This window comes from Asparagus officinalis, chromosome 2 (assembly GCF_001876935.1).
Source record: "Asparagus officinalis chromosome 2, Aspof.V1, whole genome shotgun sequence".
NCBI classification, from domain to species: domain Eukaryota; kingdom Viridiplantae; phylum Streptophyta; class Magnoliopsida; order Asparagales; family Asparagaceae; genus Asparagus; species Asparagus officinalis.
This window is the reverse complement of record NC_033795.1, coordinates 4,709,451-4,720,794: the sequence shown is the minus strand read 5'-3', so window position 1 is coordinate 4,720,794 and position 11,344 is coordinate 4,709,451. Positions and strand designations below refer to the sequence as shown.

General features: G+C 40.0%; 1 protein-coding gene and 1 pseudogene across 2 annotated transcripts; one reads left to right on the top strand and one right to left on the bottom strand.

Moving 5' to 3' along the window:
• LOC109829361 lies at nucleotides 746-7,257 on the top strand (annotated as a pseudogene).
• On the bottom strand, nucleotides 7,953-11,344 carry LOC109830004. Of its 2 annotated transcripts, none has more exons than XM_020397136.1 (11): nucleotides 11,290-11,344; nucleotides 10,738-10,792; nucleotides 10,605-10,660; nucleotides 10,448-10,514; nucleotides 10,327-10,369; nucleotides 9,597-9,680; nucleotides 9,460-9,509; nucleotides 9,271-9,334; nucleotides 9,097-9,185; nucleotides 8,323-8,565; nucleotides 7,953-8,233 (listed from the first exon to the last, which is right to left on the bottom strand). In XM_020397136.1, the coding sequence occupies exons 2-11, from the start codon at nucleotides 10,780-10,782 to the stop codon at nucleotides 8,084-8,086; spliced, it is 891 nt and encodes a 296-aa protein (XP_020252725.1). In that variant the 5' UTR covers nucleotides 10,783-10,792; nucleotides 11,290-11,344; the 3' UTR covers nucleotides 7,953-8,083. The 2 variants fall into 2 exon arrangements, with proteins under 2 accessions (XP_020252725.1, XP_020252726.1); XM_020397137.1 differs by having other exon boundaries at nucleotides 11,311-11,329.

The following is an 11,344-nucleotide window of genomic DNA, read 5'->3' as shown; positions in this document are numbered from 1 at the left end:
CTTATACCTGAATCCATTGCTTGATCTTGATTTTTGGTTTTTGGATCTTCTAACCTTAGGGTTTCTCTAAAACCGAATTTCTCTCTTAGATGGGGGTGAAGAGAATTAGAGAATGTAGTAACCCTAGATTAGGGACCATAACCCCTTATTTATAGATGTTGTACTTTTGTAATTTAGCCCCTCAATAAATTACAATTACAACCTGGTATCTGCACATATAACCCCATGACTTATTTAAATACCAAATTAACCCAACTTAATTGATCACTTTAGTGGGTTATCCTGAAAGATAGCAATACACATTGATTAATCATATGTGCCCACAAATAGATTTATTAGATTAAATCCAACAAAATGAAGATATATAGATGAACTATATCATCAACTATATTATCTATCTTCTTTTGTTTTGTTTGATAAGTCATTAATGTATTGCAATTAATTTCATGTAGTTTGAACTATAACAAACCAAACGTCATGCAAATGTTTAAGACGTTAGTTTTGAAAAATAATAAAAGGCAGAGTTCTTAACAGGCTTCGACAAATTCTATTAATTCTGACAATTCTTAGTAACAAACTTTGAAACTGCCATAAAAATACTATTCTGATCTTTTTGTGACTATTATTAGAAAGAATATTTTGTTCAACTTTGAAGCCTCACATCTCCCCCTAAATTTAAGAGAAAAAGAAAGGGGTTTAGCCTCTCTTTCTCTCCATTCTCTCTCTAAAATCTAAGAATCAAACTATTATATTGTTGTTGCTATAACATTTGAAAGCAGTATAAGGTGAAGATTATACTTTAAAGAAGGAAGCATTTCATTCCCAAGGTGAGAGAAGAGGGAGAGAAGAGGGAGGGGTTCATCCTCTCCCTCCCTCTCATTGGTAGGGTTGAGGTATTATTTTTGTCTCTTGGAAAAAAAATTCCTGATTCTACACTTTTAAAGCCATTAATCTATGCTTAAATTTAATTTTGATTTTTTTTTTTCAAATTTTCATGTCTATTAGAGTAGTATGAAGGTGAATTGGCCATTCGAGCGTAAATATAAACATGAAGTTTCATTAGGTTTTGTCCCTCATGCAAATCCTTTCAATATCCATTGCAAGCAAATAAAATTTTGGATATGTATTTATTTCAAGACCCTGACATGCAACAATATCCAAATCTTTGGACATGCAATCTACAACCAAACAGCCCCAAAGGATGCAAAAGAAACATTGCGCCTAATTCTTATAAATAAATAATTTGAAACAGAAAAAGGGAGGGGGGAGGAAAAAATCAGAAGATGGGTCATCAAGTTGATAAGTATACTGTCATCAATCTACAGATGCTATCAAATTATAAAAAGTTTTCAGGGTTTTTTTTATTGATCTTAATAGGGTTTTTTTTAAAATTAATTTCAGCAGATATGCTTCGGATTAAAGCACAAGAAGAAAGGCCCCCGGAACCAATCGCCAATGAAAGAGATGTATTTAGCATCTCAGGACCCACTTATTTGACATCTGTAGATTGGTAAGCCGTACAAGCAAACATCACATTTTTACAATATTTCGTACTAATCAAGCAATAACTATTTTCATGTTGATATGCTAATCTTTTGAATAAACATTTTTGAAATAATAGGATAATTTTTTAAGAATTACCATGACGTTTTATGGATTTCCCTGACACTTAACATAAACTATTCTGTTTTAATTTATTAACATCATTTTTCTCAAAATAAACTATCAGCATTATGTCACTGTAGACTATTGTTGATGCTCAAATCACACAACATAATCTAGAATAGAATTGTTGCAGAATGATGAAAGATGATGGAGGAGACCGCTTCCTTCCCCGACTTTATGTCTTGGCCGCTGAGTTAGAGTGAACGATCTGCACAAAAGAAGGTCGTGAGAGGGCGGAGTGGTGATTCCCATGTGGTACCTTCGACGAACAAGTCAGTTGATAAACTTAAGCTTGAATGGAGTAATAGAACTATGTGTTCTTATGCTATGGGCATTAGAGATGATAATCTTTGAGATTTAGGTCAGGATGAGAGTTTAGATTGCCCACCTTTGGCTATGGCGAATAGCATCTATATATAAAGATGATGTCAATGGCGGATTGGTCACTTTGGTCATGCAAATGGCGGTGACAAAGTGTAAGCTGAAAGGTGAGTCATCCTTTGCTCTACATGTGTAGGCTGGCGACAAGAGGAAGATCACTTCGGTCTCGATTTGAGGAGCGATCGATGGGACGTGGGCTGATAAGCGGCGTGATGACGCATGGTCTTTGAGTATACATGATATGACTTGTTGTCAGGATGGATAAGCTTTGGCGAAATTATCTTCTAGCTTGTTGTCAAGATGGATAAGCTTTGGCGAAATTATCTTCTAGCTTCGCTGAGAAGTAATGTTCCTCATGATGGGACTCGTGAGGAGAGTCGATTCGTTGAGAGGAGTGACGACTCAAGGATTGCTGGCTTAATGGAGTCGGGTGACGACTCGTCCCGCCTTTCAAGTCGACATAGAGGAGTATCGACTCGACTGGGTCAACTAGGCTCTTGGCGAGTTGTCTGCTGCGAGAGGGCCGACTGGTACCGCCTTTCGTATCGGCATTGATGAATGTCGACTCGTCTGGTCAGCTGAGTCGGACTGCTAGCTGATCTCTGGCTATCTCTCCCGTCGGTCGAGATGTCCACTCGTCTGGAAGGTCAGGATGTCTCGTGTCAATTAGCACCGCTTCTCGTGTCGACACTGGGTTGTCGGCTTGTTTGACTGGATGGAGATGGTGACTCATCAGATCATATATTTGTAAACAGTTGTACCATATAACAGTTGGCCTCTTTCGCTTGGAGTCGGATTTAGCCGAGTCCAAGTGAAATGAATAAAGCTCTGGGCTGAAGTTAGGGCTGCTGATTGCTTTGTGACATTGCTCTGATCGAGTGAACCAAGTGGCAATTCTTTGAGTTGGTTGTGTTGTGTCGACCCGAATGTTGCGAGTCGTCTTGACAACTAGCTCATATTGAGCCTATTGTGGGCAAAATGCTCGGGTATTGCGTCGACGAAGACTGGCAAGTTGAAGTGCTTTAAGTCTCTTTGTCGAAGATAACCGGGCAATTGAAATCCATGCCTTAGGTTTACTCATGATGATACCAATGTCTTAATGTAGAATGATGATTCTGAGGCTATGTCTCACATTGAACCTAAGTCTCCATAATCCTCGTATGGCCGAGAGGTGAATGTGGGAGTCGACCATAGAGTTGTGCCTTGGGCTTACCCTGAGAAGGAACCAATGTCTTGATCATGATGATCGATGAGAGCCGGAGAAATCGACCATATGTTGTGTCTTGGGCTTACCCTGATAAAGAGCCAAGGGTTTTTGACACGCCAGCCCGGAGGTTGGGTCACCTAGGACTTATTTTGGTGCCTAGGGCTTCACCATGATGGTTGATGAGAATTATAGAATCCAACCACATCTTGTGCCTTGGGATTACCCTGATAAAAAGCCATGGGCTTAGAATCCGACTGAGAAGTCGAATGCCTAGAATTGTGAGAAAAGTTGACTAGGGCATCCCCTCACCTAGGCCGAGAGACTACTGTAGGAGTCGGACAAAGGGTTGTACCTTGGGTTTATTCCTGATAAGGAACCAAGGGCTTGCTCCAGAGTGCTTAATGCGCGGCTGAAGAGGACTCTGTGGCCCTGGCTGTCACCTTGTAAGCTCGAGCATCTTCCATATCCATGGGCTCTGGCTATCAATTGCTCATAATTGGCAACTGGCTTCTTAGACAAATAGTCAGCCTATGCATTGCTCTGCAGACCAGTTACGAGTGCTGACAAGGTGACCGCACTCCCTGGGTCGTCGACTTCCAACCTCTTAGCTTGAAATCTCTTAAAGTAGGCCCGGAGGCTCTCTTCTGGTCCCTACCTTATTTGGATCAGCACATGAGGGGGGGAACTCCTGCTTGGCGTCAGCTAGGAAATGGTGGATGAACTTCCGGCTAAGTTGTCAAAAGTTTCTGATAGATCTCTTCTCAAGAGTGTTCCACCAGAGCTTAGCACTCCCTGAAAGAGTGATAGGAAAGCATCGATAGAAAATTGCTTCTGATGCTTGGAGCATACTCATCACATCATAGTAATTCTGAACATGCTTGGAGGGGTCTCCCTCGCCCTTGTATGTCTCCATGCGAGGCATCTTGAACTTCTCACATGGAACATTCATAAGGTCGTCTGAAAGGGGGTTGTTACTCCCGAAGACGCTTGCGATCGGTCTGTTGACTCGATCGTATTCGGAGGCTCTAATGGTAGGACTCTCGCCGGTGAGTTCTTGATAAGGAAGGAGACATCGGCGAGTTGACCGATGAGGTGCAAATTTTGCTTGTTGCGGCTGTGGAAGCCGGCTGAGAAGCTCACTAGTGAAGGTAGCAAATTGCTCTTAGCAAGATTGATGAATCATATGAGTTGTTGATTCAAGCTGGGCTTGAGTAGCATAGCTCTGATGAGGTCCTTTAAGACGAGATTGCTCAGCTCTATCTTCAGAACTATACATGTTCTCTCAAAAAAGAAAGAGGGCCCCATGGTGGGCACCAAACTGTTGATGCTAAAATCACACAAAATAATCCAGAATAGGATGGTTGCGGAGTGATGAAAAATGATGGAGGGGACCGCTTCCTTCCCCGACTTTATATCTTGGCCACTGAGTTAGAGTGATCGATCTGCATAGAAGAAGGTCGTGAGAGGGCGGGGTGGTGATTCCCCCGTGGTACCTTGGACGATCAAGTCAGTTGATAAACTTGAGCTTGAGTGGAGTAATAGAACTATGTGTTCTTATGCTATGGGCATTAGAGATGATAATCTTTGAGATTTAGGTCAGGATGAGAGTTTAGATTGCCCACCTTTGGCTATGGCGAATAGCATCTATATATAAAGATGATGTCAATGGCGGATTGGTCACTTTGGTCATGCAAATGGCGGTGACAAAGTGTAAGCTGAAAGGTGAGTCATCCTTTGCTCTACATGTGTCAGCTGGCGACAAGAGGAAGATCACTTCGACCTTAATTTGAGGAGCGATCGATGGGACGTGGGCTAATAAGCGGCGTGATAACGCATGGTCTTTGAGTAAACATGATATGACTTGTTGTCGGGATGGATAAGCTTTGGTGAAGTTATCTTCTTACTTCGCTGAAAAGTAATGTCCCTCATGATGGGACTCATGAGGAGAGTCGATTCGTTGAGAGGAGTGACGACTCAAGGATTGCTGGTTGAATGGAGTCGGGTGACGACTCGTCCCGCCTTTCGAGTCGACATGGAGGAGTATCGACTCGATTGGGTCAACTAGGCTCTTGGCGAGTTGCCTGCTACGAGAGGGCCGACTGGTACCGTCTTTCGTGTCGACATTGATGAATGTCGACTCGTCTGGTCGGCTGAGTCGGACTGCTAGCTGATTTCTGACTATCTCTCCCGTCGGTCGAGATGTTGACTCGTCTGGGAGGTTAGGATGTCTCATGTCAATTAGCACCGCTTCTCGTGTCGACACTGGGTTGTCGGCTTGTTTGGCTGGATGGAGATGACGACTCATCATATCATATATTTGGAAACAGTCGTACCCCATAACAACTATCATACAAAATTACGGATATAAGTTTTGGATAACATTATCCCACGAAGTTCAATATAAACTCTCTTGACCTTCTATTATTCCATGTTTATGTATATAATATGGGATAAATTAAACTTTGAATATTTTCATAGTGCCATAGGAGTATAATTCCCAAGTTTATGCAAAGTGAAATAGATATTATAGTTACTCAAAAATTCATGAAAGTGATAATAGATTCTGGAAAATGTACCTTAAAAAAAGGTCCTTTTGAAAAGAGACATTGAAGGAGGATCCTACAACATCACCAAGTTCGTTGCTACACTTCCGCATGCACTAGCTAAAATCTATAATTTCAAGTATCATTAATTACATCAGAACATCCAAAGTGTGGTAATCTTTGAAGAAGGTTATAAATTTCTATTTTACGTGTAAATTTCTATTTTACATGTTCAAGAGTAAGCGTGGTTTTCATAGAATAGCCTTGGACTCACGTATCTTCTTCATTTCAATAATCCATTTTAAACTCGTTGCTATTGTATTGCTTTAATGCGATGTGGATTCATGTTCTCACAGGACATGTCCAGATCATCGGAGAGTCATAGCCGCCGTCCTGGTAAAAAGTGTATACCTTCTTGAGTTCGACCGTCAAGAAAACCGCATCGGCGACGAAGCTCTCGCCCCACCTTGGTGGGAGTTCTTCCACTTCAACCCCGTTAAGCTACTGGTCGACGACGTCGACTACTCCATCTTCGGCGCCATTTTTGAATTCAAACCCCCCACTACACCCACCGAAGAGCCTACAGTACTCTCTGGAAACCCTAGGCTCGACAATGCACCAAAATACATCGTTGCCTTTCGTGGCACCATCACGACGAAAGACTCCAGGAGCCGAGACATCTCGCTCGACCTCAGCATCTGTCAAAACGGGCTCCACCGTACTACCCGTTCCGCGCTAGCCATCCGAGCCGTTAAAGACGTGCTTTCCGTTACGGGTGTAAGCTCTAAAGTTTGGCTTGCGGGCCATTCTCTCGGCTCATCCATCGCGACGGTGGCTGGCAAGGAAATGGCCAGATCCGGCGATTTCCTCGATACTTTCCTCTTCAACCCACCATTCTTCTTCGCGCCGATAGAGAAGATCAGGGTCGAGCAGATTAAGACGGGGATCAGGATCGCCAGGAGCCTCATTGTCGCTGGGGCCAGCTTCGCCGCGAAAAGCCTGCAGAGGGATAAGGACTCGTCGTTCGCGAAACTGTCGGCGTGGGTCCCTCTAATTTTTGCTCATCCGGACGATCCGATATGCTCGGGGTTTATCGGGTACTTTAAGCATCGGACGAAGATGGAGGAGATGGGGGCGGGGGCGATAGAGAGGCCTGTATCGGGGATTTGTTTTGGAGCGCGATCGGGAGGGAGTCGGATCCGTTGCATCTTCTGCCATCGGCGAGCTTGACGGTGAATTTGAGACGGAGGAGGGATATGAGGAAGGCGCATACTCTTGATCAATGGTGGGAGTTGGACTTGAATTTGCATACGAAATTGTACACATATAATGGGGAACGTGAGTCCTCAAAAAAGAACGAGGAACGTAGATGTGAGTCCTCTAAAAAGATGAAGCCTCGGCTAACTTGTCTCTAGTTAATTAAGACTCCGCCCAAATCAAAGATGACTCCAATCAGGCAAAAATATGGTACATGTTTCTTATTTCTTAAAAAAAACTATTTTTTTTTTCGGTTTTCCCCCCTAAAAACCACCTTACAGGTCATTCTATAAAAACCATCTTTGATTGTTAATTTTTTATACACAAACCATCTTTGAACGGATTTTTGTAACAATTAGTTAATATTAAACATATTAGAGAGATGATCCTTAATCTATGTTAGATGGGGTCAATTACCGAAAAAATTTCAATTGAAAAGTGTTCAGATGGTTGATTGCAACAAAAATCTTTTGAAGTTGATATTTCTACAAATTGAAAATAAAAGATGGTTTCTTTAGAATGCCTCTATTTTAAAGGTGATTTCAATGAAAAACCCTTTCTTTTGTTGAGAAACATTTGCGAAACAAATATGTATCACCACTGCAAGTTCTAATTAACCTCTCTGAAAACTGATAAAAATATTTCCTACAGACTATAAAAACTGCTAAAAATCCTAGAAGATAAATGGCAAAAATAGTGCTGAAAAGAATTTTTTACTGAAGTATATTTTCACTGGGCAGAAGAAAGTATCACCAGAAACTACATAACATCTTTGACATATGCTTACAAAAATACGAAGTAACAGATAATTACTCAGTAAATAAGGATAATTACTCAGTAAATAAGGTGCATGTTACACTTGGAGTATCAAGATGAAAAAAAGATACACTGCTAGTCCATACCATCGGAATCATGGCAAATAAGTCAAAAAATATCAAAATTTTCAAGGACTTTATTGTTATAATGAGAAAGATTAGCACAAGCTACTGAAAAATGTTAAATGCAAAAAAATTGAAGCCCACTAATCTGATCAGAAATCCTCTAAAGCCTCTAAGAGGTGATCGATATCTGGGGTTACCACCACTCGCTTGGGAACCTCTCCCATAAAACAGCAGTGTTTTCCCTCAACATTGATCACTGCAGCATCTTGAGCAAAAACAAAATTCTCTCCAGATGACACCTGTGCAGTTTTTGAGAACAAAGAGGTATCATTTTTCATGAGATGAGAAATAATCATCAGAAAATATGGTTAATATTTCTTCTACTTACATCAAAGAGTGTATCTCCGATCTTCATCTTAACTTTGCCGTTACTGTATACCATCATTTTTCCTATGTGACCAGATTGGAGGTCTTTCACAGTGCAGCCTTCCTTGGAGTTGTCGCTTTTGTTAGATGCATTGTTTGGTTTAGTATTGCTGCCTTCACTATTCGTAGCTGCAGTGGGAGGTCTGGCAAATGGAAGAACTGCTGGGAACTGGAAAAGGAACATTTGTGGCCCTGTGCTTGGTTCCTGCCAACAACAACAATAACAAAAACCTTAAGCACAAATTTTTGGGGTCAGCTACATGAATGATGAATCATAATCTTCCACTCAATTCTGCTAAGGATTATCTCCTTCGCAGTTAATCACTTTTGTACACTTCTCAACACCTCTAATCAAGTTCTCCAAGGCCTATCTCTAGTCATCAGTTATCCAACATTTATTATTACTTCTCCTAATTGATGCATTTAATGACATCTGTTGCACATGACCAGGCCATTTCAAAAGATTCTCTCTCATTTTATCCTCAATAGGATCAACCTCTAACTTTCTTAAATTAGCAGTTTTGCTTGGTAATAAATGACAAACTACAACTTCACATACAATATAAAATAGATACATGTTAACAAATACAGAAGCAAACATAAAGATTTATGTGTAGAAAACCATTTCTTATCTTTTCACCATATAATGTCAATGTGGAGGAAAAAAAAATGTCCTGACAGATAAAGAAATTTCATATTGTACATTGAGGGGATGTGCTGTTTAAGAGATACAAACCGTCAAACCAAGCTCCTCAGCAGGGGGAACAGGAGGCACATTATCTGTATTCGTCGAATCCTCCCCAAATTCCTCGCTATCAAGAATTTCTGAAACAAACAAAGCACTTAAACTTTTAAGTGGTGATCCTTCCAAATTAGACTGTCTAAAACACCGTGTGGTGACAATTTATACCTGGGTCTCCCGAATATGGCCTCCTGAAGGGAAGAGTGACAGGATAATAAGTATGTCCATAGTCCTGTATGAGTAACCGCATAAACAAGTTCATAACTAAATTAGAAAGAGAATATGATGAGAAATGAGAGAAATGCGCACATTATACAGTAACTCAAGGAGAGAAATGCAGATTACACAGTAACTCACCCATGGCTCAATATACTCTTTTATTGGAGTGATGGACACATCAGGACCACCTGGGGAAAAAAAGTTTAAAAGAGGGAATAAAAAATGGAAAGTGTGATGGGTGGAGATAATCCCCAAAGTGGGACCTTCATGCTTACTTTCTGAGACTGCACTTCTATGATAGCCAAAGGACCTGATTAATGATGAGCTCCCATCTCCAAAAGCAACTTGAGCCGGGGCAGCTGCAACCACCGGAAAAATATTGGGAAATTGGCCTTACATGAGTTCTATATTTCTATCAAATGGTAAAAGTTTCACACAGCTCCAGAGAAATGGATCAAGAAATTTTTATTGTTGTTTGGCCTTTTTAACATTATTACACAGAAACAACTGCAGAAAATTTAGCCTTTATCTCCCCCTAGCATAAGGTGAAGCTTGCCTTTCTGTTTGTTTCTTTTCCCTGTATATTTATCTACGGAACCAAACACTCATCCTGCTTAACTCCAGAATCTTGCAAACAGCAGCTCGGATTAGAACAAGCAGACACAATATGATCACCATAGCTCATTAAACATTTCCTAGTTTCATTACTTGAATTTGGTTTACGGGACCAAACACTCATCCTGCTTAACTCCAGAACCTTGCAAACAACAGCTCGGATTAGAACAAGAAGACACAATATGATCACCATAGCTCATTAAACATTTCCTAGTTTCATTACTTGAATTTGGTTTACTAGCTTATCACTAAGTAGTAATTCACTATGTTCAAACATTAGCTTGACCCATTCATGGAAAAAGGAAGAGGAAGTATGAACTACTATGAGATCACAAGCTTTTTTCTCTTAAACATAGCCAACACAAATGATATACAATAAGAACCACTTACATTTTTTCTCCACCTTCGGCCTCCTCGCAAAACTGCTTTCAGTCTGCCAAGAAATCCTCTATTAGAACAAGTCAGCCAAAAAAATTAAAAACTTTTTATAAAGAAGAAAAACATCAATTACTTTAGCCTTGTTGAGCTTTGCGAGAAGTTCCTTATTAATAAGATCACTCTTCGTCTCAACCGTCTCTCTGCGTACATCACAGATCACAGCATAAATTCCAAATTAGAACTCGAAGAAATCAATCCAAATAGGAAATGAACTATGAACAAGAAAATACACTTTGGCTGCCGCTTTTCTTGTTTGCTTCCGAGGAACTACTTTCGGCGCAAATTTCTGAAAGATAACAGCATTTCATAATGAAAAGTTCAAAACAATTAACACACAGTTCAAACAAAATTTAGCGAACCCACCAATTTAGGAGCAGAAACTGGAGCATCATCTAGTTCACTCCTCATTGTAAATTCCCTGAATAAAAAATTAAGACTTCATTTGTAGCTGAAATAATATTTCGATCAAGAAAACGTTTTTAAAATAATATTTTGAAATATTTTAACTGAAACAATTAACATTAACATACAGTTCAAACTTTGATCAAGTAAACGTTTTTAACATAATATTTTGAATCTAATTTATAGCTGAAATAACTACGGGTTTCGTCTATCTGATCGTAATGTCCTAATTCTCACATCCACATTCCTCATTAAATGTTTATAATCCTAATTAAAGGGTTCTTCGATATTGGTGACCAAAATCATTCATTTGTAGAAATCAACCCCTCAAATCATCGGAACTACTCTTTAGTTACTCCAAGTTAGGAAAATTCAAAATATTATGTTAAACTTAATTTTTCATCATCTAAATAGAGGGAAAAGGTTGAAGAAGAAAGATAAAATTTTTTTAGTTTAAATAATAATAAACAATCAAATAATACCATAAAAATCCAAAAATTTTAAATGATTTACTTGTTTCAAGGTAAAGGATACGATGGGGATGATCACCGGAGGTGAAAACACAGCG

Bases quoted from the DNA above. Each gene is read 5' to 3' on its own strand.
- LOC109830004 (XM_020397136.1), bottom strand. From the start codon at position 10,782: ATGAGGAGTGAACTAGATGATGCTCCAGTTTCTGCTCCTAAATTG. The intron at 10,515-10,604 runs GTATTTTCTTGT...TGATGTACGCAG, and splicing joins AGAAAAGCGGCAGCCAAAGT to AGAGACGGTTGAGACGAAGA. The intron at 9,510-9,596 runs GTAAGCATGAAG...TTTTTTCCCCAG, and splicing joins TAGAAGTGCAGTCTCAGAAA to GTGGTCCTGATGTGTCCATC.